The sequence below is a fragment of the Lepidothrix coronata genome, unplaced genomic scaffold (assembly GCF_001604755.1).
Source record: "Lepidothrix coronata isolate B3197 unplaced genomic scaffold, Lepidothrix_coronata-1.0 Scaffold59, whole genome shotgun sequence".
Taxonomy (NCBI): domain Eukaryota; kingdom Metazoa; phylum Chordata; class Aves; order Passeriformes; family Pipridae; genus Lepidothrix; species Lepidothrix coronata.
The window spans coordinates 4498637-4525884 of NW_016690239.1; the positions used below are offsets into that span (position 1 = coordinate 4498637).

Sequence of the window (27248 nt, forward strand, 5' to 3'; positions counted from 1 at the left end):
CACAAATATTCACGGCAAGACTGGTTCCCTCCTGCAGCTCAGCTGTGTCTTGCCTGGGGGAAGAACCAATTGCTAGCAAGGAATTTGCAATTTTTCTACGTTTAATGGGAGAACCAATATTGTGTAAAGGCAGCTATGAATGATAACAAGAAAGTCTAAAGCTGTAGTTCTCAACAAATGAGGTGCTTTGAGTAGCATTGGAGCATGAAGATTAACCAAAGCCAGGTAGGAGTCACTGGAAACACTTGTTTTCTTTGTAGCTTTTTTTTTTTTTTTTTTGTCCTGTAGCTCCTCACTTCCTAAGGAGATCTCAGAAGTTTTGTTAGGGTCAAGCATCAAGGAGAAGTTAGAAAAGTAGTCAAAAGCAGATGCTTAAGGAAGAGTAAAAGAACTAGGAAATCATGTACTGATTCATTCTTTGAACACCTGTCACAGTCAGTTTCTACAGTGCCTCATCTTAAATTGCCTCTTTCTTATTCATTGTGCATTTTTAAAATAACGAGCTGATGTTTGTGGGGGTGGAAGGATGGGGGGTAAGGAAATGAGCCTAATTTAAGAAATCTAGATGTAGAGCCATGAATATAAATTACAATACTTTCCTTAACAATGAATTCTTCAAAATAATTCTCTCAAGAAATAATGATATTTCAAATTTAACCTTTTGGGTTTAAAGAATCTGCTGATTTTGCACCTTTCAGTGTATTTGTGTGAGTGAGGAGACTCTGTGTCCTTTTTCAAGCCCTGTATTTTATGAACAGGTTATCTCATTATTTTTAATAGCAAGGACTTATTTTTAATAATGAGATAACTTCTGTCATCTTGACATCAGGATTAATACAGAATCCTTAATTCTGGATCAAAGCATAAGAGTGAAAGAGAGTTACATACATACAGACAAATGTATGTATGTGTGTGTGTATACACAGGATAGCTTACAGGCATTTGAGGAAAATGAAACCCAAGAACGGTGTCTCTAGTTTGTAGGAGTCTCCATTTCTTATATTACTAAGAGAAACAGAGAAGACTGGGAAAGTGAGGAGAATTAGAAGGTATGGAGAAGGTAATGTTCCAGGCATGGGAAACATGGCAATGACATAAAGTGACTTTTTTTGTGAGTAGTGATGGTGGGATGGGCATGTTAGTGGGAGAACAAGATGTTAACACTATGAGGCAATTTTGCACTTCATCTAAATGCTGTGCTGAGATTACATTGCTGTGCCTTGCCATCTGGTACAGTTGGAGCAAGTAGTGGACCTTCCTACAGATCTTTGTAGGTGAGAAAGAAAGGAGGAGAAAAGCGGTATAGATAGCATCAGGTGCTCAGGGATATGATTTAGTGTGGCACATGGTTTAGTGGTTGACCTGTCAGTGTTAGGTTTATGGTTGGACCTGATGATCTTAAGGGTCTTTTCCACCCTAAATGATTCAATGATTCTATGATTCTGTGGGTCATGGTTCAGTATCTGATCGAAGAGGAGACTCATGCTAGCAGAGAACCCAAAGAAGATGTTGATTTGCTCCTTGAAGCATCAATGGCAAGGACATGGTTAATTTTTACATCAGTCGGGAGGGGCACAGCCAGGAGCCTGGGGTTATTGGATACCACCTCATGGACATGTGCAGGGGGGATGGAAGGGTTTTTTCTGGCTTTGCCGGGGTGTGCGATTGGGTGGCACATGGTGAGCACTCACATGTGAATTGTTTGCCTCTCTTGTACACTCTGTTATTAGTTCTGTTGTTGTTACTGTTCATTTTCTTATTTCATTGCTGTTTCTACTAAATTGTGCTTATCTCAACCTATGATCTTCACGTATTTGTTCCTGCAATTCTTCTCTCCATCCCACTGCAGGGGGAGATGGGTGTGAGCGAGTGGCACACGGTCTGAGGTGTTTCAGAGGGAACACTAAATTGGAGAATACCATTCCTAAACCATGACAAATGGCTCCTCTCATAGCTAAAGGTGGGAAAGAAGATACAGATGACCCTGTCTAAAAGTGGCTAGTGGGAATGTGGTGCAGAAAGGGCAGAACGTGCCTTGGCAACTGGAACCTGTACAGTTGGATGGTCCTTAGACCAATATTTCACAGGCTGTAGTGCCAATAGATGATAGTTCTGTAGTTCCAATACACCACTACCCAATGTTTCCATGACACGAGGCGCTAGTGATGAAGTGCTGCAGAGAGTAGTTTTGTCTTGGAGTAGTGGTTACTGTGTAACCTCAGCTTAAGTGGGCAAGGAAAGCGAGATGAGCAGCAGCGGTAGTGGTGAGCCCCCCTGTTTTTTTTTAAATGAGTCAGGCCCTCGTGGTCATTTTGGTTAACACTCAAAAAAGTGAGACATATACTTTCTATTAAATTATTCTTTTTTCTTATGGAAGGTGAGAGTGAAATGGCTTCAAACAGATGCATTCACTGTTGGATTTTGCCACTGGATGTGGTTTCTGTAATGGTTGTTATCTCATGTGAAACAAAACGGGGGAAAATTCAAGGCAGATGATAATGTTGCAAAAATGCAGTGTCCAGAGTGCTGGTCTGTTACTGTTTTGTTGAATTGTTTGAGTTTTACTGCTTTAACTTGACTGACAGGAATATGTATTTGAGTATGTTTGCGAGACAGGAAAAGGAGTGGTTTGGTCAAGCTGTAGAGATGTTTACACCATAGGGACTTCTTATAACTATTCCAGCCATTTGTCTGTCTCTTCCCTAGAAGTGGCCTATTTTAGCACCAGAGGTTGTACGCACTGAATCCTACAAAGCTTTGTGAAAAAACGTGATGGGGCAGAAAACAAACGTTATGCATGTCCTCACAGACCAAAGGCTGAAACCCACAGCATCAGCAGGTCCTTCTCTGTCTGATGTGCTGTTGGTGGTCAGTGGGCACATGGTGCTGGTGGCTCCCACACTATGCCTCAGGCCTGACTGCTGGAGGAAGTGGCAGAGAAACAGGGATTTTAAGGGCTGGGGACAGACTGAAAGATTGGGAGATGCAGTTTAGGGAGGGTGGGAGCTGGACTTGCTGCAAAAGTGTATGCACATACAGTAGGAGCTCATAAGGAACGAAATGTTACTAATTAGACTGGTCATGGAAAAATCTGCTTTCTTGTTATCATATCTTAACCTAATTAATTCATTTCCTGGGTATAATTTATTTCTTATCTGCTGCAAACCTTTGCTACTTTATTTAATTATTTTTATGGTATAGAAAAAAACAGGGCTTTAGACAGTAAACTTTGTATAGCATTCCTTCGTGATGCACATTCGAGATTAAATTCTCATTTTTGTAGTTCTTCCAGATTAAATGAGTCTCATTCTGTTGTGTTGTGGCCTTTTTCCCAATAAAATCTGCATTATTAAAATCTTACTTAGCTCTTTTGTATCCCTGCCATTCTCAAGCAATAACTAGCCTTAACTAGACAGCATAATGTTTCAGTTTTGTATTTCTGAATAAAATATCTACTTTCTTATGTATAAACTAATAAAATGCAGCACAGCTGTTACAAAAACACAGTGCAGAATTAATCTTGATGGAGCACAATGTAGAAGTGGGACTAATAAACATTATCTTAAAGAAAAAAAGTCAGCAGCATATAAGATTATTAGAGCACTGTGATCCTCAAACTATTCTCATCCATATTCCTATTAATATTTAATTTATATAAAAATTTTGTAGATACAGCTGTACAGTTCCATGGGCTGTTTGTTTAATCACCTTAATATAGCAAACATTCTTCCTTATCATAATAGACTGAATTTGGCTAGGAAGGTTCAAAGAGAAGATAAAGAAAGTATCTGGTGTTCTAATATTAAATTATATTGCTATCATGTGTAGAAAAACCCAGCAGTGGGTTGGAAGGCCCTCTGTAATGATCCACAGGTATCACAAGACCTTTCAGATGTCTTTTGATGGCATGCAAGAGCACCATGGCAAATAATGGGAGAAAGGACTGGTTTTACACATCAGATTATATGATAGCAGAAGGGTTGCAGAACTAGAACTGTAACCTATCCTTTCTGAGACCTTATCCAAGTCCAGGACCCCCCCAAGGTGGCAAAACTGTGCTGTGATGCAGTACCTTCCAGGTAGGTGTGCATTTGTGCGTGCATTAGCAGTACAAGTAACATAGCTCTACAGACTGGGCTTTTTCTCATTACATGGGAAGGACAGAATTGGTCCGTGGAACAAGGTATCTCTGCTGGGTGGAATTATGGCATGAAAGAGAAACCAGGCATTGCACTGCAATACTTGAGTTACAGGCTATTTGTGGAGGAGTGTGAAGAGGGAGTTAAGTATGTGACTCACACCCAGGGGCTGATCACAGTTGAGTGGAAGGAGGGGTTTGCAGATCACATACACTGATTGTCAGTGAAAAATCATGACTGGAGAGGAGGCTTCTGGTGGGCTACTGTGAAGGATGAGGAATAAGCCTGATACTATTTAGCATTTTGAGTTGCAATGAAGAACCAAGCAAAAAATGATTACACATAAAATTTGTGGATAACACAAACCTTGGTGAAATGGTAAATTTTGTTTCAGAAAGTATAGTAATGAAAAGTAATATTTATTAGAATCATAGAATATCTTGAGTTAGAAGGGATCATTGAAGTCCAACTCCTGGCTGGTGTTTGAGGGCTGGGAAAATGCTTGATACTATGATTTTTAGATCAGCAAGAAGATTGAAAGATGACTTCTTATGAGGTGTATAAACAAGCAGGAAGAGGAAAAGTAGTCACAAAAGACTCTTTAATCTATTGGACTGAGGTTTAATAAGATCTGGTAGCGGGAAGCCAAAGCTAGAGAAATTCAAATGAGCAATCTGGCACAAGTTTTTCTCAGAAGGGTGCTTAGCTGTTGAAAAAATCCAACAGGAGAAATGAGAAATTTTTTGTGCTGCTTTCAGTTCAAGACTGAATCCTTTTTTGGAAGATTCTGTAGTTAAGTACTACTACAAATTACAGGAGTTTCAATAGAAAAATGTAATGGTCTGTGCTATACAACTGATCAAGGTATAAAATTTAGTGGTTAGTCCTATATTTGGACTTTATTTTACAAATATGCAATAAAAATCATAGCTTCATATTAGTATGGATCTATTAAGAAATTAAACATATTTATAAACTGAAATTACATATAGTTGTACTGCTTAATGGGATATACCAGCTGCTTTGACATTATTCCTGATCACTTACTCTAATGAAGATCTTTAGGACTGCAGAAACTGATCCTTGGACCAAATATTCTCACATATTAGTTGTTCTTTTCTGGATTACTATGAAGGCCAAAAATTGCCATTATGTTCTTGAAAAATTGAGTACCTGCTCAGTGGTAACCAACCACTAGTGACATAAAATGCTGTGTTGCCCTGCTGTAACATACAGAGGGGTAAAGTTCATCAGCATTGTACCACTCTGCACACTAGTGAATTATCCTCATAGATGCTTTTCTGAAAGATGTCCAAGGTGCTCCAAGAATTTTAGATGGAATGTATTGGATCCATGATCAGAACTGGAAAGGCCAAGACAATGCTGACTTGGCTGCTTGAAGCTCAGGAATACATACCCAGCAGGTCCTCTAGAAACTTGCAGTATTTATTAACTCAGTTGTAAATATCCAGCTATTTATGTTAGAACTAATCTACAATATTTTCAATTTACTGCAAAAACTTTATTAAAAATTAAAAATGTTTTCCTACTGTAGAGTATTACAGTACAGGACAGGTTTTGGGTGTTCTTGAGTCCTACCTCCTCTGTGTGCACTCTGTGCTTACTTGCAGTTATTGTATATGGTTCAAGCTGGAGCCTCTGTTTCTGGCAAATCTAAAAATACTAGCTGTTAATAATGAGTGTAAAATTTCGAGAGCCTATTTCTATTGTGTGAATTAAGTTAGCTAGCAATGCTGCATTACTCAGGGTCCTCTGAGTCTCTTCCCAGCCTTCAGCATCACTGCGCTCTGGCAGTTCACAGCAGCGCAGTTGTCCTGGTGGAGCCATGTTCTGCTCGTGGCCTCTACAACAGCAACGTCTGTTAGTCTTCTGAGATCTTCTTGAGCAAAACAATCCTTCTCCTGCCTTGCTAGGATTTTAGGGAGATGCCACCTGTTCATCCCAGGTCTGCCATGGGGAAGTTACAATTTCCTGTAAGTACAGCGCTGGTGGTGGGGAGGCTCCTGCCGTTGGCAGCCTATGCCTCAAGCACTGGCTTGCACAGAGTTGTTGGGAAGTGGCACCCGCTCTTGTGACCACCAATCTTACTAAGTTTTTTGTTTCTCCTTGCCTATCTTTTTATATATCTTTTTATATATCTTTTTATATATTAAGCTACTCTGACTGGTATCAGTCTTCACCAGTGCAGGTATTCTTGTTTTCAGCTTCCTATTCTAAAAAATGTCAGGCATTGAAAACCAGGGATTCACTGGTTCTGCCTTGTTGGTGTATGTGGACCAGAGTCTTTGTCAGATATGTTTTTCAGCATTATTTTGACATTGTTTTTTACTGTTCACTCATGAATAATGCAAATGGGCATTACATGTCTGAAATCATACTTCAGTTCAAACTACGTAAATTCATGGCCTCTAAACAAGGGGCAATGTCAGAAGTACTGTGGCAGTTCCACCAGGGCTGGTAAAAAGAAAGTTGATATGTATAAGCATAGAACTGTTTGGTACCGTTGTCTAACTGAAATAAGGCTAAGATTCTATGAAGTGTTTAGTTCTAGATGTTGCAATCAGATTTGTGAGCACACCTTTGCAGGTCTTCTTCTTGACTTGTTTTTCTAGGTTTTGCATGTGACCAGGTTTTAGAACTTTCTTCATGCTACTGTTCTTGTTTCATGAAGTTATGTATTCAACTTTGTATTTTAAATTATTTTTTCTTAAAACATGTATTTTCTAGCTGTCCTGTGGTTTCCTTCAGTCCATAAATGACCATCATATATTCCTTTTGAGATATTTCTCTAGCACCTCAGAAATCACTCTCTGTAGGCTTTGAACAAAACTCCATATAGTGCTGAGAGCCTTAAAACTGATAAAAGAGCTGGAATTACACTGTCCTAGCCATCCTTTAGTAACAGCCTTAGTTACTTTATGCAGGATCTTGCCTCAGCAATAAGTCTGCCTTCTATCTTAGACTGGACAGGCTTTTTTTCTTTTAAATCGGATTAACATAATCCAGCTCTGGACTTTACTTCCCTGCACTTTTTCAGATGCTTTGGAGAATGTGTCTGCAATGACCAAATTTCAGTTCTAAGTTTATATTCAATTTGCAAATCATACTTTGCTAGTTGAGGAAATGGCCTGTATTTTGTTCTGGGATCCTTGTACGTGGTAATTGTTAAACTTGTTTTAAAGTAGCAATTGTTGGCTTCTGGTGAATATCAGCCAGCATTGGCCTCTGATGAACAAAAGCCTATTTGTGCTGGCTGGTAAACCATGTCACTGTTGTACCCATGGAAAAGACATTGACTGTTTTACCATTTGAATGTATTAAAATGCAGAGGTTTGCAAGAACATATGCTATGTGATGTTTAATTTTGCCTGTGGCTCAGTCTCTTGTAAGGAAACTTTGTCAGTGTCCATCCTCAAAAATATTGGCTGGTGTTCAGTTCAGTTTGTTTGCTTCCTAAGATGTTACCCCAGGTCTGGAGGCCCAGTGAATAAACTCCCACTGTTTTTCATATTCTTTATTGGGATTTGCACTCACACCTGCTGCACATCTGCACCATCAAGTCCACCTTCCCGACCGTTCTGTGTGTTTTCATACAGTTTTTTATTTGGGTGGCAAACATGATGGTGTTGCCTACTGTCTATTTATACTTCTCTTTGAACTTTGTTTCTGTGCTTGCCTTTCCTCTCATGTGGCGCTCTGGTATTTGTTTATCTTTGCTCAGAACACCAGGCTCTCATCAAAGATCCTCAGAGTCTTGGACAACTGTTCTAACCATTCTAGAATGGTTTTTGTGCTAACAAATGGCTTTTGTGTTTCTGACTGAAAATTTAGGCATGCCCAAGATAAACTATCTCACCCAGAGGAGAATGTGATGTGTGCCATGAATTGAAGCATGAGGCAACAGTACAAAACAAACGCTGTCGCTTGATTTTCTCCTGCAAGGTACAACATCATGCAGATACCTGAAAGCAGTAGAACCCTGCAACAATGTGCCAGACATAAAATCATAGAATCATTTAGGTTGGAAAATACCTTTAAGATCATTGAGAGCAGCCGTAAACCTAACACTGCCAGGTTCACCACTAAACTATGTCCCTATGTGCCACACCTACACATCTTTTACAGACCTCCAGGGTTGGTGACTCAACCACTTCCCTGGGCAGCCTGTTCCAATGCCTGACAACCCTTTCTGGGAAGAAATTTTTCCTAATATCCAATCTAAACCTCCCCTGGCACAACTTGAGGTCAACTTGAGCAAAAAAACCGAACTCTCAACAAATAGCTAAGTTGTGCACCTCACTAACGTAGTGATGGTGCTACCAGTCCTGATACCAGTGTGCTTTTTACTAATACAGCATTTCTGTGCCCTGTCCCATAACCTCTCTTGAAGATGAGAGTATTGCAAAATTGCCTTAGCATTTTTCCTAGTCCATGTCCTTCAGGTTTTCCCTGGTTGAGGCATCCAAATGTTTCTTTCATATTCATATTTGTATTTTAGCCTTACAGGGGCTGGGTTGCATCTTTAACTAGTCTTTGTTTCATTTCTGGAGAACCAGAACTACCTATTTCCTTACTTCTTTGTCAGAGCACCAAGTGACTCTCTCTCCATTTAAGCTGTTGCCCTGTGGTAAGCTGCATAAATCATCATAAAACTATAGGTCATTTGAACTCTTATGAATGTGGTATATTCTGCCAGGATGTTCTTCAGTTGCCTATTCCTTGCCTCTCCGAGGAAAGATAAGGCTGAGCGAGACCAAGAATGAGGCATGCTATTATCCTCTTAATTCATACATGTTTTTGTTGGTAAAAGCTATAAACTGAGTAGTTTCCGGTTATTTGTTTAGCTATATGTATGCTTAACTTGCCAGCTTACAGGATGTTTGCTCACTAATTAACTGCAAAACTATACTTAGTTTTCATTAGCTATGCATTTATTTTGAGGACTAGGCATTATTTTAGCTGCCATTTTGCCTTGTGAGCCCTTCATCACCTTAAGCTTAATCGTGATACTTTGTTGTTTCATTCATTACTTCTGTGGAAGTAATTGCATTGCTGGTGTAGTCCTGTGCAGAGCGTAAGAGCAGGCAAACCTGTGTCACTCTTCAGCCTTCCTTCAAACACCAGGTATAGCAATAGATATGGCATCATTTTCTTCAGACACTGTGACTGGTGTTTGAAGAACATAGATGTCTTGTCTAGCACCGTCAGGTGCAGTGCTGTATTTATTGTAGATTCTTTCACATGCCTTTTTGTCCCACAGGTCTTCTGATCCCAAGTTCTGTTTAGGTAATTTATTTGCTAGACAAATCCTAGTGGCTTTTTAAAGGGCTAATTCTGGGATCACGGTAATTCCCTTCTGAGTTTTTTTCGATCAGATGTCAGCCAGTTCTGTTGCTCAGTTTCTCCACCTCAAATGACAAGACCAATTCTTCACCGTAGATGTGTCACAAACTCTCTTGTTCCCACCTTCTTTTGGGTGTCTGTTTAAAATACCACTTTGATGAAGAAAGTCCTGCATTTTCAAATGTCAGTGCAACAGTTCCTTAGCTGGCTGTCACTGAACTGTGCCTGCTGCCCACACCTCAGTGCTCCTGGTTGCACATACACAGCTCGCCTGGATTTAACTCCAGGCACCATGAAACACTTAAAGTGCTGCTTGAGCTGAGAAAGATAGATTGACCACAGAGAACTGAGTTGTCTATGTTTTTATTTTCCTTCTGTAGTGTTCAGAAACCATGCAGAGGCAAAGTTTGCTTTATCCAGTGGTAGAATCCAGTGTTGCAGGACAGGAGGCACATAGCAACCAGCTGCAGTAACTCTCTGCCAGACCTTCCTAAAGACACAGTTCCCCTCAGCTGGCAAGGACCTTCTTGTACAGAGTGGCATAGCAGCCAGAGTGTGCTGTGTCTGTTAAATCCACAGCCCAGCCAGAGTGCACAGGCCTTCTGAAATAAACAAACAAAAACCCCAACCCAAAGCCCTTGAGACTTCAGCTGTGAGGCAGAAAAAACGTGGAATTTATAAATCAAGTCAGTGAACTTCATAGTTGTTTTCTGCACCCTTTTACTATAAGCGTAGTGACTGTACTAAAGTCACTGACAAAGATCAGCCTGCAAAACCAAACAATATTATTTATCCCAAATACCAGAAGGGTTTCCTGGGTGGGCTTCTCAGTTTCTGAAATAAACACAAGACTGTGGAGAACAGCAAAATTGAGTATCCTGAAAGGTAACGGAAATCGAAATTAGTGAGGTGAGCTTTGTAGCTATGCTCTCAGAATGCAATGAGCACTGAAGCCTGGCTGTTTCGTAGCTTGCAGCCTGGAAGTAGTCCTAGCAGGCTCAGATGTATGAAGAGCTGGCAGCACGCCCTGCCCTGGACAGCCTCAGGTCTGTCACCATGCTTCTGCATTAGCATGAAAAATCAGAGTCATCCATGTCATTTGCAAGACTTGTCAGATATATAATACAGAAACCAAATGACATATCAAGACTATTTTCAATGAAAACAAACCATGTTTTCTGTTCCTTTTTGTCTCCATGCTCAGTTAGACTGGGTTAATTTGTTTTATTTTCATCTTTGTGTTACATAAAACACCACATTTTAGCTGTTTGTTATGTTCAAGAGTCAAAATCTGTTTCTTGTGTGATTAGCTCTTGTTTCATGGATGTCACCAAGTCTGAATTTGAGTCAAAGTCTGACTAACTAAAAAGGAGTCTTATTAATTCCCCCTTTTTTCCCTGTTTACTTCTTTGGGTTATTTGGTTGTGAAGCAAGGTCATTGCCACTGCATTTCTTAGCACTATTTGTTGTCTCTTTAATTGTAATATTTCTTTTTAAACAACTACTCTCTAAAAAAATTCACGGCTATCAACACTTCTAATGTGTATATGACCTCAAAGTGGAGATGGCACTCTTTGTCCTTAATTTATCTTTGTAGATTTTACAGAGCTTCAAGTTATTGCATTCTCCTCCCATTCTGTTCAGTCCATGTTGTTGGCAGTAGGGTCTCATTGCTCTGTGTGGGTAGATTGCCTGCATCGGCATCTTTTACATCTTTTACATTTGATTTCAGTCAGAATTTATGAGCGTTTTATCTATCTCATAGAAATCAACCTTTCCTCTTCTGTCCTGAAAATTGTGGCATTTAGATTAGCTCTCTTGTGTGCTTGCTTCTCTTGTGTGCTTGCTTCATGCTCCTTCAGAAGAGCAGAATAATTTTAATTATCATTAAATAGACACATTATTTTTGTTTTTCTTGACAACTAAACCTTTGATTGTAATTTAAATTATAATTTTTTCATTATTTTATGGTGAACGCAGAAAACAACAGTTTGCAGCATTCAGCTTGTCAGTTGGTGCTGTTTCTTCCTGTGTGTGTGAGAGGAAACTAGGAGATGAGAATTAGTGTTTCTTGTAGTTGACTTTTTTAAATTGAATATTTTATTGTAGAATGACAAGCAAAGAGAATGTTTCATTTAGTTATTGAAGTTGTATGTTGCATTGATATATATAACCGTGCAGGGGATTCTGAGTAATTGCACTGCCCTCTTCATTAGAATGGGTGACAGTACTGTCTAGTAATAAATTTGGAAAATAAAAGTGAAAATGTGTACTTTAGTGGGCCCCTGAGAGCAGAATTTGTGATACTTTGTAGAATATTCAGTCAAAGCTCTGAAGAAGTTCACAGAATAAGTTATGCAAGAGAGCTTCTACTGCTAACTATACTTTTAGTACTAATACACTTCTAAAGCATAATAAATTTTAAGATTTAAGGTCTGAATAAAAAGCTTGTTGCAGAAAGTATACTAAGAAAATATAGTTTCTTCCATCTTACATCTGCACAAAGACTACAGAACCACAGAAGAGTTGATGTTGGGAAGGACTTCTGCAGGTCTTCTAGTCCAACTTACCTGCTCAGAGCGGACTCAGCCAGATCAGGATGCTCAGGGCCATGTACAGTCAGGTTCTGAATTTCTCTGAGAATGTAGTTCCACAGTGTTCCTCTTGGCAACCTATTCTAGTGTCTGAACACATTGATAGAATAAAATATTTTTCTTACGTTTAAATGAACTTTCCTGGATTTAAGTTTATGCCCATTACCTCTCATCTTGACACAGGGCACCACTGAGAAAGAGTCTGGCTCAATCATCTTTACTCCCTCTCATCAGATATTTCTATACATTTATATACAATGATAAGTTCTTCCCTAAGCCCTCTCTTCTCCAGGCTGAACAGTCCCTCTCAGCCTCTCCCCTTAGAAGATGTTCAAGGCTTTCAGTCATCTTTGTGGCCCTTCACTATGTCCATGTCTCACTGGTACCGGGGAGGCCAGAACTGGACACGTCACTCCAGCTGTCTCATCAATGATGAGTAAAGGGATCAGACCACCCCCTCAACTCGCTGAACATACTCTGCCTCGTATGGTACAGAACACTGGTCCTGATATGGCCACAAGGGTACTCTGCTGGCTCATAGTCAATTTGCTGTCCACCAGTACCACCAAGTTGTCTTCTGCAGAGCTACTTTCCAGCTGGTTGGCCCTCAGAATGTACTGCTGCAAGGGGTTGTTCTTGCCCAGCAAGTAATTATCCAGACATGCAACTTAAACTATTTTCACAAAATTTAAATTCAGACAGACAATCAGAAACTAGTTTCCAAGACACTGAAGCTTCCTCAGAAGTGCTCATGATTGGCGTTTTTTTCTGACTGCTACACATGCTTACACGTATTGAGAGTAAACACAGTTGAATAAGCATTTACCTGGCACTAGGTCATGGAGTTTTATTAAAGAATTAATTTTATTCGGATATTGCTGATACTATGCAATGATTTTCAGCTACTATTCTCTAAATTTCTTATAACTGTATGTTTTATTTTATCTGAAACATTGGGAGAACATACAGAATGCAATTTATCTCCTCCAGAGCATGAATGTAACTGATCTGTTTCAATAGTGATAGTCAGTAGCATGTCAGATTTTTTTAGTTATTTGTCTTGTTACTATAGTATTATAAACAGAAGAAGTGCATTCTTCTGTATTTGACTTTGCTCTGGCCAGAATTTGTCTTCTGCTTTAGCTGAGAAACTTCTATGCACATACTGATATTCATTTTCTCACATGGTCATTGCTCTACTTGTTCTTCCAACAGGAGAGGTGTTTGACATACTGAAGTACCTAAAAAATTCTGGTTTGGTCTGCTTACCCTTACTATAGAAGGTCATTTTTTCCTAAGTTTTTAGTGAAGGAAACATAAATAAGTTGGGCAGTATGTCAGGGAATTTATGTGACTGTCAGCTTGGTTACCAACTATTGTCTGTTTGTCCTCTGTACCATCTCTATTCAGAAGAGAAGACAGGAGTTTGAAGTAATAAAGGTTTGGAACCTTTGTCATTGTTGCTTTTGAGAGTGGAGAATGTAAAATAAGATGACTAGTAAAGCAAAGGGACATCTGTGATAGCACTGCAACCTTTAATAGCCATATCTGCACCCCTATATTGATAGATTGGAGGCATATTTTTATATGATGTTGTTCCTGCATCTTAAGTATCTCCTGAGAGCCTGGAAAGCCTGGAACTTGCAGTGAAAGACATGAAGCCTTTGCTATTTAACTTGCATGTTGGACTTTTTATTCTACAGAGGGTCACTGCTCCTCGACGCCAGCAGCTGGCCTCTTGTTTTCTCCTCTGCTTGACATAGACTAATAACTCAAAACCCAACTGTACAAGGTCCTCAATAACCTGCTGTCATTAGGCAATTTTGTAATTTCTCCCTTCCAACCTTGGCTATTCTGTGAATTAATCAACCAGAGACATAATAACTCCTCAGATGCCTCCTGAGCTGTAATACCCTTGCCAGCATTTTCATTCCATTCAGTTTAAACTACTCTGGGTGCACGTTTACAGAGGAATATTGTTAGTAATAACATAGAAATTTTATTCAAAAAAAGTTAATGTTATTTATGGTCTCAATTTCTATTGGTGTTGACACTGTTATATTTTGTGAGAGGTGGAGATGTTCCTGATTTTATCTGTTATAAAAGTGGCTTGAATGTTATCTTTTGCCGACAAGCTGAAGAATAAACTTTCCTTTCAAATACACATGGGGGTCCTAGCCATGATACCTGCATGCATAACCACAAGATGAAGTTAATATTTATTCCACAAGTGGAAGGAGAACACAGTGCTGATAAAGAGCTTCTTCTTCTGTAGAGTTGATATAAAACGCTGCTGCCTGTCAGTCACATTATAAAGTGGTTAACATTTGTTTTATTAAAATGGGCACAAAATCAACAACAAATTTTATAACTAAATATTACAGTTATGTGTCTTTCTGCAGCTTTCTGTACCACATTTCATTAACCCCTGTCATCTTTGCATCATATAATAAGGGTGTTGGTAACCCAGCACCTCTCCTGAGTTCTGCTGAAGTACAAAAGATCTGAGAGTAGGATTGTTCCAGTGGGTGTGATTATTACTCTGTCTCACACCTAAAGGGAGTAAAATAGTCAGACTTTCTGTTACATCTGTGCTGTTTGATTATCTGCCATGGCAGTGAATGCATCTAAGTGAGAGCAAAACACATCAGAGACTGAATCTTTCAATGTGTTCTCCTCCTGAGTGTCCTCGTGGTTGAAAAGAAATGCATATGTAGATTGTTATTGTTTATCTAGATAGGATTATCAATGAAGTGAAAAGATTGGGAGGATGATGTGTTAAAAAAGTGAACATTTATATGGCTTCATTTGGATATGTAAAGATGCACATACTTCTGGTCATTCGATATGGAAGCAACCAGTTCACAGTAACTTCCAGCACTGAAATACTCTGACAGAAGGAAGGTGAAAGGAAAAAGAAAGCACACTCCAAAAGATATAAGAGCATAAAAATGGTGGTTTGTTGCAGTGTTTAAAGATGGGAGAGGTTCCTGTTCCTCAATTGCTGATGTTTGCTTCCTGCATCTTCAATAATGGATTGCCACTTTAAAGTAGTGTGTAGGAATGTCATTTCACAGCGGAAAAGGAAACAAGCACTTGCAAGTAAAATTTGTGAGGAGATACTTCAGTGCCAAAAGCTTTTGTGCATAGTGTTTTAGTGAGTGCATCACAGATACAGTTCTTTCCTGGTCTGCTTCTTTTCCCTGGATTGTTTTTCAAGGCAATATGCTTAAACCAGTTTATTTGAAAAATACTTCTCTTGAGTGTCCTTGAAAATGCAGTTAAAACACACAGTCAGTGACACCTTTGAGCTGTAGTTGCCTTCTCCTGAAGGAACCTCCTCCAAAAAGGCAATGAGAAAACTCAGAAAATCTGTTTGACTAGTCAAGATGACTTGTTTTTTTGGTGGAAAAAACTCAAGGCAACTAGATGCATCAGACCAGAAGTAGCAGTATTTGTGCCTAATTCTTGATTAGTGTGACATCCTCTTGCAGGGCAGGTCTTGATTTGATGCGGCTTGGTGAATTTTGAAGTTACATCAAATTTTCTACAGTCTTCTCTGTTGCTTGTGAATTTTGTTTCAGATTCTTGGAACTGCTCCAGATCTCTTACTGTTACCCGCTGCTGTCTCCCAGATCTGAGCTTGCTCAGCAGTCCATAGACAGGCAGAGAAATAGCACTTCTGTCAGAGAAGTCTACTGACCCCATTGTTTCTTAAAGAATTGTATATTTAATATCTTATGGTAGATATATAGATAAATATAGATAATACCAGATGTCACATGGAGTTTGAAGATCCACAAGAAAATCTCATCAGCATGAGAAACTGTATAAGGAAAATGTAATTTGACTCCTAAGGAGAAAAGAATTTTGCTGCTTTTCATCTCCCGCAAGTGGAGTATTCAGAAAAATCACTGGGTCACTGAAGCAGCTGTGATGACAAATCCAAACCCAAACTGTGTGGTTAGATCTTGTAAATCGATGTATTTGTTCCTTTAGAGCGAGGTTGGGGAACCCCCTTGTTGCTGGGGCTGTGGAGACCGTGAAAAACACCTGCACTGGTCTGTGCATTAAAGGGGTCCCAGGCATGGCAACCTGGGTGAAATAAAGAGCTACATCTGCCCTGCCCTGCAGGATCTCAGATGCTGCTCTAGAAAATTCAGTAACAGAATTGTATGATATTATTATAAAAGCTTTTTTAGCAGTTTTTAACGTTGTTAAAGCAACTAACAAGACGAAAGAGATCACATAACACCACATTTCATTTTATGCTGCTTTAATGTAGCAACTTGCTATGTAATTAGGATTAAAATAAGTTAAATGGGTGAGATATTTTTATTGAAATCTTTCTATCTTATTCAATCCACAATGTAGCACACACAAACTAACAGTTACAGTATCATATCAACCATAGGTGAAATACAAAGTGTAAAACAATAAAGCATCTATCTATGAGCGTGAAGACATTTATCTGTGAAATTATGGTTATGTTGTTTTACTTCAACTGCTGACTACTGTTTGGTGCATTTCTCAAAAAGCAAAGTGGAGTGAGCTGTAAGTATGCTATGGATATATAGTTCAGTCCTCACAATAAACGACTGCTAGCAGAGTGAATTGTGATTCGTTCAAGTCCACTAAATTTTTTTTCACTGCTTTTTGATCCAGAGAAAAGCCTTGCATTCTTCTTATACAGTACTTGAATGAATAAATTAATCTATTTATAAAAGTAGTGAAACATGTAGTACAGCTGCAATTGATTGTTAAGTCTTTTTATTAAAGCTGTAACTTTTCACATCATGCAAATGGACCAGAATATTTACTGTCTTCAGCTTTAGGGGTGAGGTATTTTGGTTTTCTGGACACATTAGAAATGCTGAAAAAGTACTGTCTTTTTTAAGTGGGGCTTATCATTCTCTGATCATAAGTACTTACTTAAGGAGAAGAAGAAAGGAAAGAAAATCTTTCTGTATCAAGATAAATACCCACTCTCAAATTTACTTTGGTTTGGATTTGGGCTTTATTCATTTCAAGACTTTCCCTGTCTGTAGTGTGACAATTTTAAGAACAAAAGTACAAGCTTTGGCATAAGGTTTTGAGCAGTTACCGTATTACTGACACTAGAAAATGCCTCTGACAATTGTAAAGGTTGTTTCAATTCCACAGCTCTACGTGAAGCAAATTTTGGAATGAAAGCCTTGAAAATGTTCTTGACCTATTGTAGGAAAATATTACCAGGAGGCAGCTCTTGCATCTGTTTTCTGTATAAGCTTCCTGATAAATAATGACCTTGAGATCTGTACTGCCTGTTCTGAAAGTCTTTGATAAGGGTAAAGAACTCAATAGCTTTAGATTTACGAAAAGATAATAACCACCTGATGAATTTTAAGAAATAATTAACTTAGCCAGTCCTTATAAAGGCTGGAGGATTTATAATCATCTTTTCAAACTAATAGTGGTAGGAGTCTTAAGGATCTATGAATTAAGGTTCCTGTCACAAAATCACTACAAATTTGAATGAAGACTTCAGCAAGGTTGGTTTCTTATGGAGAAAATTGTCTGAGGAGCTGACCTCGTTTTTCACTGAGTGAAGGATGTAGTTATTTAAACATATCTACCAAGAGGAAGGTATTGAAATGGGCTATGTTAACCATTCAGTAGCAGACTTGAAAAGAGATGACTTTGTGCCTATCTCAAGGACCTGGGATTTTCAGAATTTTAAGAATCAGATTCTGTGATCATGAGCTCTTGATTTTGGTGCTACCGAAGCAACTCTGTGATGTAACCTTAAGCCCCAAGTAGTTGACAAACAGGAGACATGAAAGTGTTCAAGGCCAGGTAGGATGGGACTTTGAGCAATCTGTTCTAGTGGAAGATATCCCTGCCCATAGCAGTGGGGTGGAACTAGCTGATCTTTAAGGTCCCTTCCAACCCTAATTGTTCTGTGATATGTCACTGCTAGTTGTCTGGGGACAGATTGATGGGCTTTTTATTTAATGATTTATGGTGTGCCTTGTAAGAGCTCTGCCTCATCAGAGTTTGACAGAGAAGTTTCAGACGTTTCACTGGTGCTCTGTAGTTCTACTAATCTCAGCAGGATTCGTGGGGGTATTAGTGTAGTAAGTGGTTTATTAGAAGAGATAATGAGCACAAAGCAGATGAGGATTTAATAAATAAGGAGACTTGGTCTGCATCACTGAAACCTAGTTACGTGACATGGCAAGTAAGTCCCCTTGTTGAGCCTTCTTACCTCTCAGCTCCCCAGTGCTTAGTAAATACAGCAGCACACACTCAGGATGGGCAAATCCCCTTGAGGAACAGCCTTTGCTGATGAGGCCTACCTGGATGATATGGTGATATAAACAAAAGCACTTTAAAAAGCAACACACACACAGAGCTTCAGTGTCTCCTGTAATGGGAGCTGACAGGCAGCTGGAACAGATGCGGGCAGCAGGGCAGTGAGCTGGGGAGCAAGGGGGCACTGAGGAAAAGCAAACCTCAGCTGGTCTGTCAAAAGACTCCTGCTACAGTTCTTGGAACTGGCTGTAGGCAGAGGAAGCTTTTTGATCTATAATCCACCAGGAAATTGAGCTCTTCTCAGATGGGAATTTAGACTAGCAGGTGAAAGGAGAAAATAAAGCCTGTGTATAACATGAAAATTGTCAGAATCTAGGCTACATTTAAAGAAGTAACAATGTTGTTTGCTCATTCCAGGCTTACCTTCAGGTTGGCAGACAAAAGGTACTTCAAATCAATAAATTTTCATCAAAGCAAATCATATTTTTAGACTTTTTCCATGTTATTAAATATACATGAGACTGAGTCCAGTGCTGCTCACATGGGAGTGAGTGAGTGGCTCTGATTGCGGTGGGAAACCTATCGGTCTCCTGTTGCCTCCCAATGTGCAGAGCCTTCCCTTGAACTGCATGTAATTTCCCTCCCACCTTCCTTAGTCTGCTCAAACTCTTGGAAATTATGTTCGAATAGTTTGTCTTCTGTACATTTATCCAGAAGGGGAACTTTCATTTAAACACTATAGAATTACCTTTAACATTAAAACTATTCTAGGAAACGTCTGTATGAAGTAGCTTAGCATTAAGTCATTACCCCCGTGTCTTTGCCTACTAGCGATAGATTTTACCAGGCACTGAGGTAAAATACATCTTCACAGTTTGTTTTTCTACCCATACATCTGATAAATTTGTATTGCATTAGTTCTTCACAGCAGAAAAACAGTTTAAAGCATTAGGGAATATGTCAAGGAAACTGTACTTTCAAAATCACATTTTTGAAAGTAAATATAATTTGTTACGGAAAACAGACAGCACTGTTTCATCATTCCATAAACAAGAATGTCTGATCAGTAATTTTTAATGTACCATGAAGATATCCTCAGATATTAATGCCATTTATTAACCACAGACTGCCAGGTGAGGATTTGAAGCCAGACATGCTTCCAGTACAGAGGAAAAAAAATCCTTCACCGCAGTCTTCCTCCCCATGTTTCCAGTACTGTTGGTACCTAGGGTTTACCTTGTAACTATTGAGCAAGCTTGTGATAACATTAGTGGTCTCACTGTGCAGATCAGCCTTCACAGGATCACAAAGTGGGTCAGATTGGAAGGGACCACAGTGGGTCATCTATACCAACATCCTTGCTCAAGCAGCAACATCCTAGAGCCCATTGCACAGGATTGTGTCCAGGTGGTTTTTGAATATCTCCAGTGACGGAGACTCCACAACCTCTCTGGGCAATCTGTTCCGGTGCATGGTCACTGACACAGTAAAGAAGTCCTTCCTCATATTCGGGTGGAATTTCTGTGCATCAGTTTCTCTGTGTTGCCTCCTGTGATATTGCTTGGCATCACCAAAAAGAGCCTGGGTCCATCTTCTTGGCACCCCCCTTTCAGATACTTATAACATTGAAGTGGTCCCCTCTCAGTCTTCTCAAGGCTGAACAGGCTCAGTTCCCTCAACCTTTCCTTGTAAGAGATGCTGCAGTCCCTTAATCGTCTTTGTCACCCTCTGCTGGACTGACTCCAGGAGCTCCATGTCACTCTTGTACCGAGGAGCCCAGAACTGGACACAGCACTCCAGATGTGGCCTCACTAGGGCTGAGTAGAGGGGCAGGATCACATTCCTTGACCATCTTGCAGTGCTTTTCCTGAGGTAGCCTAGGATACCATTGGCCTTCCTGGCCACAAGGGCACACTTGTGCTCTGTTACCCATTACAAAATCCAGTACATTTGGAAGGGTCAGTTGATTCTTCTGAGCATTTGTTGCCTTTCATGGCAATGTTCTTGACTGTGTATTTACTGCTACAAAATTCTTTTCTGAAATGAAAAATGTGAAAGATTTCCTATTATTTACACTGTGATTTATTGCATGCATGGTGTGAAGGAATTGAGATATTTTGATGGCTATTAGTAATATGGGGCCAAGTTTGCTGGGGACTCTCTGAAGTATTCATACACCCAAATAATTGCCAGAACTTCTTTTTCTAGTTGTTGTACCTTTTCACTGGACAGGACACGATGAAGATGATGCAGGTCTTTCCATGCCATTGTCGTGGTGTCTCTCAGTCCAGGTTTGCTCAGGTTCAATGTGGTCAGAATCAATAAAGTAAAAGATCATTCCAATTTCAGTGAGCATTTTCTTCAGAGGTGCACTTCTTGTCTGTTCTGTGCTGAGGTCTTGAGAAATCACTTGGGAAGTAAACAATGACTAATTTGGACACTTTCAGCTGGAAAGTTGTTTAGAAAGCTGTTCATTTCTCTCTCAGTTGGGTTTTATCCTTTCCAGGGAGAGCCAGTAACTGGTGGTGTGAGTCCATCTAAATATGATTGGGCCTTAAGTGTTAATACTCTTTGTTCAGTCATCTTTTCTGATGTGGAAATAAAACTTGCACTCAATATTTGTGTATGTGTGTGTAACTGTGTGTCAAGTGTGAATTGTAGGCTCTCTTTGACATTGACACGGTGCCATACATGTGCCACCAGTACCTTTTCACTTTTAGTAGAATCACATCAGTCTGCAAACTCAAAGTAACTAGTGGCATATTCACTGTTACTCCAGAAAAAGCAGGTAAGGCATAATCCCTGCACTGCAGGAGGGCAATATACTTCCTAAGAGCTTGGCCGGTTATCTTTCTGCTGTAGCTTTTGTATCACAATAAAAATCATCAATCTGGAACTGAACAGTTTGACAGAATGACTCAGTAGAGCCACAAAATGACAGATGCTAGAAATAAAAAATAAACAAACTGTGCTGGGTCATTGCTGTCAGAGCAGGATCCTTCACCTGTTGTTGCTAATGCTTATGCAGTCAGCAGTAGTTTGGGGCCATCTTTTCTGTTCACAGGACAGATTATTGATATGACTTGAAAATTTAATATGATTTTATTTATTTTCAGAGATTACACATTGCATCTCAGGATGTAACTACAGTGGCAGTCGCCTGCTTTGCTTGCTTTTTCCAGGCTGGTGATCCCAACCAGTCCTGTGAACCAGCAGGCTTTGTTCCTCTGCTTCAGACCCACTTACAGCATCACTGCTCTTCCCAGCTGTTGGGCTTCCCTTGGCTCTCCATGTTTGCAACCAAGCCCTCTCCTTGTCCATTTCTGTGAAGCCAGGCACCCCAAAGAAAACCCTCAGACCGCATAGCTTAATTCTTCCCGGACCTGCCAGTGCAGCCAGAAGAGTTGGGAGTTACCTGCAGGGGTCTCCAGGCAGTTCATTCAGCCTGAACTGTGCCTTCTGTTTACTCTGTAAAAGGGATGGCTATTGCATATCAGCTTTAATGCTGCCTGTGCTTCAAAGCTTTGCTTGACGGCAGCTGTGTCTTCCCACAAAGCAGGTAGAGCACATTGCAGTGTTCTGTCTGATCTGCCTGTAAACGGAGCTGATGACATGTCACTGAAAATGATTGTTTGATTATCCAACGACAGCACAGAAAAGTGAAACGCATATGCTGAATGGTTTTAGGTGGGAGAAGAACTAGAAGATGCCAAGGAAGATGGTGAAGTTTCCTCTTTTGCCTTAGATCAGAGACTATATGGCTCAAACAGCGCCCTAGGCTTCTACCAGGGCACTGACTGGTGCTTGGTGCTGCCAGGCATTTTGGGGGTAGGTAGGACAGGAGGAGAAGTATTTCCATTTTACATTTACTTACTTGATACTCATAATTAAACATTATTTTGCTCAGGAACTTGAATGCAAGGCTATATCTATATTCATAAATTAAGTAGCATCAGAGAACATTCCTAGGCACTAGAGCCCCATCCTCTGTCCTGCTGAATTGTAATGCTGAGGGTAATAGTATGGATGCTGGCTGTTCTGTGCCGGTTGGCATCAGTGCCAGGGACAACTCAGGGCCTATTTGATTTCCTAGTATAGATGCAGCTTCACTTCTTGCCTCCCTGTGAGAATTCTCCCTCATTTGTTCCACAGCTAGTTTAACCCAATACATAGATATAGAACTGAGGAAAAGGGGGTCTGAGCATTTGCTACCCAGAAGTCAGGGCAGGGATTTGAATTGAGAACTCCCCTGTTTTCTTACAGAGGGTACCAGTCATCGAACACTACATGCTTGGTGAGGCATATTGCAGTGATTCAACTTTTTTATAGTGAACTTTGACTGTATGAGTCAGAGGTACAGGAAGGGTAATCATCCTCCAGCCTGGTGAGAGTGATTGCTCTTGGGAGGGAAACTCCTGGGCAGTTGTCTCTGCTTGGATCCATGTTCAGTAATACATAGGAGATGAGAGCAGACGAAGCATGTAAATCAGTGTTGAGGTGGTGAGCAATGCAACTTTAGATTCATGTTGTGGCAGGAAGATGAGGGAATTGCAACTTTGGAGCTCGTGTTCTGGTTGAGCACTTCTATGCCACAGCCTCTGAAAAGGAGATTTTCGACACTACAAATCTAAGCCAACTTTCCTTACATCTTTCCAGAAAAAGAGTGTTTGAAAAGCAAAGTGTAAAGGTTGGGTTACATGTAGGACTATATGACTAAGGTAGAGATGGTCATGGTGGGGGATGCTTATTTTTGTGAAAAAGAGGAGGAAAAAAAGAAATGTGATTTGATCCAAATTGGAGGGAGTTTGACTGCTGTATTGCAAAATGATATTTGTTTCACTGTGCTTAGATCAATAATGTAACAGCAGCCCACCCTTCTCCCTTAGAAAGCTGTCTCACAGGCAGCAGTGAACTGTCTCACATAAGCTAGTACTGGAAGAAATCTAATGGGTCCTGCCTTGTTATGTCCAGAATAAGCTCACATGTTGACTTTCAGTAGAATCATCAAGAATTGACTTTGGAGAGCCAAAATACAGAACGTTTCTAATAGTTCTCAGCTGGTTTGTATGATTTCTGTAATTATTACCTTCATAAAAATGTACAGTGAGATTTTTCTCAAATGATAGACTAAAGCTGTGAAATTTTCCAATTCACTACAAAAAGAATAGATTTTCCTTCTCTTCAGAGAAGCAAACTATTGACCAGCATTCACAATAGGGAGTAGAAAAGCCTTTGCTCCCTGATTTTTACTGTTTGGAAAACGGGCTTTACCAGTGCTGTGGCTGAGCAATGTGGAGGGAAGTGGCCTGTCTTGCCTCTGTAGAGTTTTCTGTCTCTCCTCCCTGAAGTCTTTGGGAAGCTGCTTCCAGCATAAGGCACTTAGCACTTAAAGGCAGAGCAGAACATCTATCAAACATGGAAAGATCAAAAATTATGACTCCCTGTGGAGTGACTGTTGGGAGGGAAACAGCTGAATACTGTTGAACATATTCAAATCTCTGACTTCACCTAATGCACACTGTGAAGACTGTGTTTGTAGTCAAATGCTGATTCATTTTTATGGATATGGAAAAGCTTTTGTGCTTCTGCCTTTAAAGGCACTGCTCTATTAGTTGTTTTTCAAGGGAGTGGCAACACTGGTTGTTTCTGCCTTCTCTTAGACAAATATAAGCATAAATGTTAATCTGAAGTATGATTTTTTTTTTTACTGTTGAAAAGGCAGGCCTGGCTGTGGAATGGCTTGGGAGGTGGATTGATGCTTGGTACACTGAAAAAACTTCAGAGCTGACAATAGCACTTAAAAACTCAACTTTCTGAAAAAAAATCAAGATCCCTAAACCTCAGTGATAATTTGTCCCTTCATGAATATCAAGAGTATTCACTGGACATGCTCATGCTTAGGAGTCAGGACAAAATCACTGAAACAGCTTACCTCTTCACTTTGAAAAACTCCTCACCCCAGTCTCTGAAACAGTCTTTAAACTTCAGCCTATCTGCTTCTAAAGGTCTGGGTACATGATAGCCTTTCCACACTGCTCGTCATTGGTAGCTTAGCAGGGCCAAGGCTGGAGCACTGCAATGCTCCCAGGCAGATCCCGTGCCACAGGAGGCACAAGGAGATATTCTGTGCCACACGAAGAATCAAACTGCTCCCTCTTCCCAGGGTGATTTCCTCAAGTTTTGATTGTTCTCATGCTCCCAGGAGGACCTTTTTCTGCATTAGCAGGTGGTGATGGATAGAAAATGCAGGTGATATTTCCTTGAGTAATTCTTGGTGGGAGTAAACTTATCCTAATAGTAAGTGCAAATACTTTTAAAGTGTTACATGTTCAGTGGCTGTTACATGGCATATGTGCCTGATCTGTGGTGTGGCTTTTCTTTTGATGTTTGTGTCCTAGCTTGAAAAACATGTTGTTGCCTCTGAACAAATCAGAAACCACTTAATTAGCCAAGAGCCTTCCACAGTTATTTCTACGATGAGTAGGTTATTGTCTCAGCAGCATCTAACTCAGTGGGAAAAATATCCAAGTGTTAATTTGTTCTCTGGAAATAGCATGACTGGGGATGAGCAGGCAGACAGCATCAAAACAGAATGAAATCTAACATACATGGTTGCTGTTTTATGGAAATAACCTTTCCTTTTCCAAAGACAAAAGTCTTCCACTGCGAGCTGGAAGGTACAAAACAGCTTGAAAACACAGCATGTGAATGCATGTCTTTAACATAAGCATAGCTAATATTTTCTATTATTGCACTATTTCTATTATAGCACTCTCTGGGCAGCAATCAGTTCCATTTAAATACAATTAATATGAAAGTAGTAGTGTTTCAAATTTCACTCTTGCACATAGTGTCAGGGGGAAAGAATGTTGATTTATTTTTTTTTGTAATAGTTTGATAGTAAAATAAAAGGAAAATCTAATTCCTGTGACACTTGCTAGCACTCTTCCTAATTCTGCACTGTCTGAATTTTTCAGGGTTTTGAAGGTATTCCTGTCCCGAACGGCTCAGCGTATTCCATATATGACAGGTGGGCGAGTGATGAGGATGCTGGCTGTTATTCTTCTGGTAGTCGTTTGGTTTCTTGTTGGCTGGACTTCTGCAATAACCCAAAATTTGGAGAGAAACATTCCACTCATTGGCCAGGGGCAGACATCTGACCACCTGATCTTCAACATGTGCCTCATAGACCGCTGGGATTACATGATGGCTGTTGGTATGTTAATTTTCTAGTTTATCTTTAATTTCTAAAATAAAGCTTGGTTGCCTTTTAATTTTTCTTCTTTTAGAATTTCTTAAAGTTTTGTCAGACCGCCTAATATTATGTGAAAAGCTTCTATGGAAGTAAAATATTGGCACATAAGTTTTTTAAATGGATTGAGAAGTAAAACAATTAAAATATACTGAACTTCTATACCTTTCAAAGGTTTGTAACTTGGATTGTAGTAACAAAGTGATGGGTGCTCAAGACATTTCATCTTTGAAGGCAGAAGGTATCTAGTTCTTCTACTACTGAAGCTCTTCAAAAGCTTTTCTGCTATTGCAGTCAGAAATTGTGGCTAGATTACAGGAGGATTTTGTTTTTACGCTGCAGAACTGGGCAGATCTCTTGTGTGAGGAGGGAAAGAACTTCCAAGAACACTCCTTCATAGACTTACAAAAATCAGCGTAAAAGTAAAGGAAATAGGAAATGCACATCAAATATGCCAACTTAATGTATTTGTTGGATGTGTTCTCAGTGCATGGAGTAGGCAGGAGCTAAAAAATTACACTCCACAGAACTTATAGAAAGGAGAAAAAATATTTGGTTTTGTTTCCTTAACCCTATAACAACCAGGGGGTTCCCCGTGCCAGGGTTCAGTTAAACAGTGTAATGTGCTTTCTCCCAGTGGCCACAGAGCTTCGGTGCTTCCACCTAGAGCCATTTTTTCAAGTACAGCCCAAGCTTGGCACGCACTGTTTCAAATACATCAGTGTTCTGAAATCTAAAAAGGATTCTTACCTTACTTTTCCCAATTCCCCCATGGACACCCCACTGACAGAGCTCTGCTGCTGAGGATTAGGGAGAGGTAATGGTGGCTCCTCCACATCAGAGTGCAGATGAGATGGCCAGAGGTGGTCTGCAGGTATAAGAAGTGTTTTCTCTGAGAGTGGTGTACAGAAAGCCAGTGCATGGCAATACACAGAGCAAAACACTTCTGCCAGCCTCATCAAGGTGTGTCCATGGCTCTAAGGTACCCCCGTGCTCTGCTTTTCTCTCCTTTGTGTAAAATCTCAGAGGCAGTGAGGCACATGGGTACCCCATCTGTGAATTTGCTCACTGGTAAACCACACAGAGAGGAATAGAAGGGGGTATGTTTTGAAATGCATCTTGATCTGGGCCCTTTTGCAGTAATGGAATAGTACTCTTGCCAGAGATGTTTTAAAATTAATAACAAAAGAGAATTAAATGTGAAACGTTTGATAATGTCATTTGCACTAACCCATTTTGGATCAAAATTTTACTGCATTTGACAATGTAGTTTCATTAAAATTTTGATAGTGATGGTTTTTGCATAATGACAAACAAATGTTTTTAGTCTCTGTATTTTATAGTTGTGGTAGTGCAGTGATTAATAATTCAGATCGTAATACCTAATTATGATCAATAGTCCCTTTTTGGTAAGAAATTGCATAAGTTACTGTCTGCATAGTTTTGGAAAAAAGGAAGGATAATTTTTTTAGATATATTTACATTTAGAAGGGTTTTAAATGTTTTTCAAAATATACTCAAGGGCAGTAGAGGCAAAGTGAGCTCTCAAGCCTGAATAAATTGGGCAAAATTTCTTCTGTCATTTTGTCTTCTTACCCAAATTAC

At 39.8% G+C, this 27248-nt stretch overlaps 1 protein-coding gene and 1 long non-coding RNA gene across 3 annotated transcripts in view; one reads left to right on the plus strand and one right to left on the minus strand.

The window, feature by feature from the left end:
- GPR158 (G protein-coupled receptor 158) overlaps positions 1 to 27248 on the plus strand; it is a 186153-nt gene that overhangs the window by 136827 nt on the left and 22078 nt on the right. For both annotated transcript variants that reach the window (XM_017817275.1, XM_017817274.1), the window contains exon 7: positions 25369 to 25607. In XM_017817275.1, the coding sequence (XP_017672764.1) occupies positions 25369 to 25607 (239 nt within the window). The remainder of the gene's footprint in view (positions 1 to 25368; positions 25608 to 27248) is intronic.
- LOC108498483 lies at positions 11335 to 13464 on the minus strand. Its single transcript, XR_001875187.1, has 3 exons — positions 13367 to 13464; positions 12074 to 12187; positions 11335 to 11359 (listed from the first exon to the last, which is right to left on the minus strand). It is a non-coding gene; the product is annotated as an uncharacterized LOC108498483 (long non-coding RNA).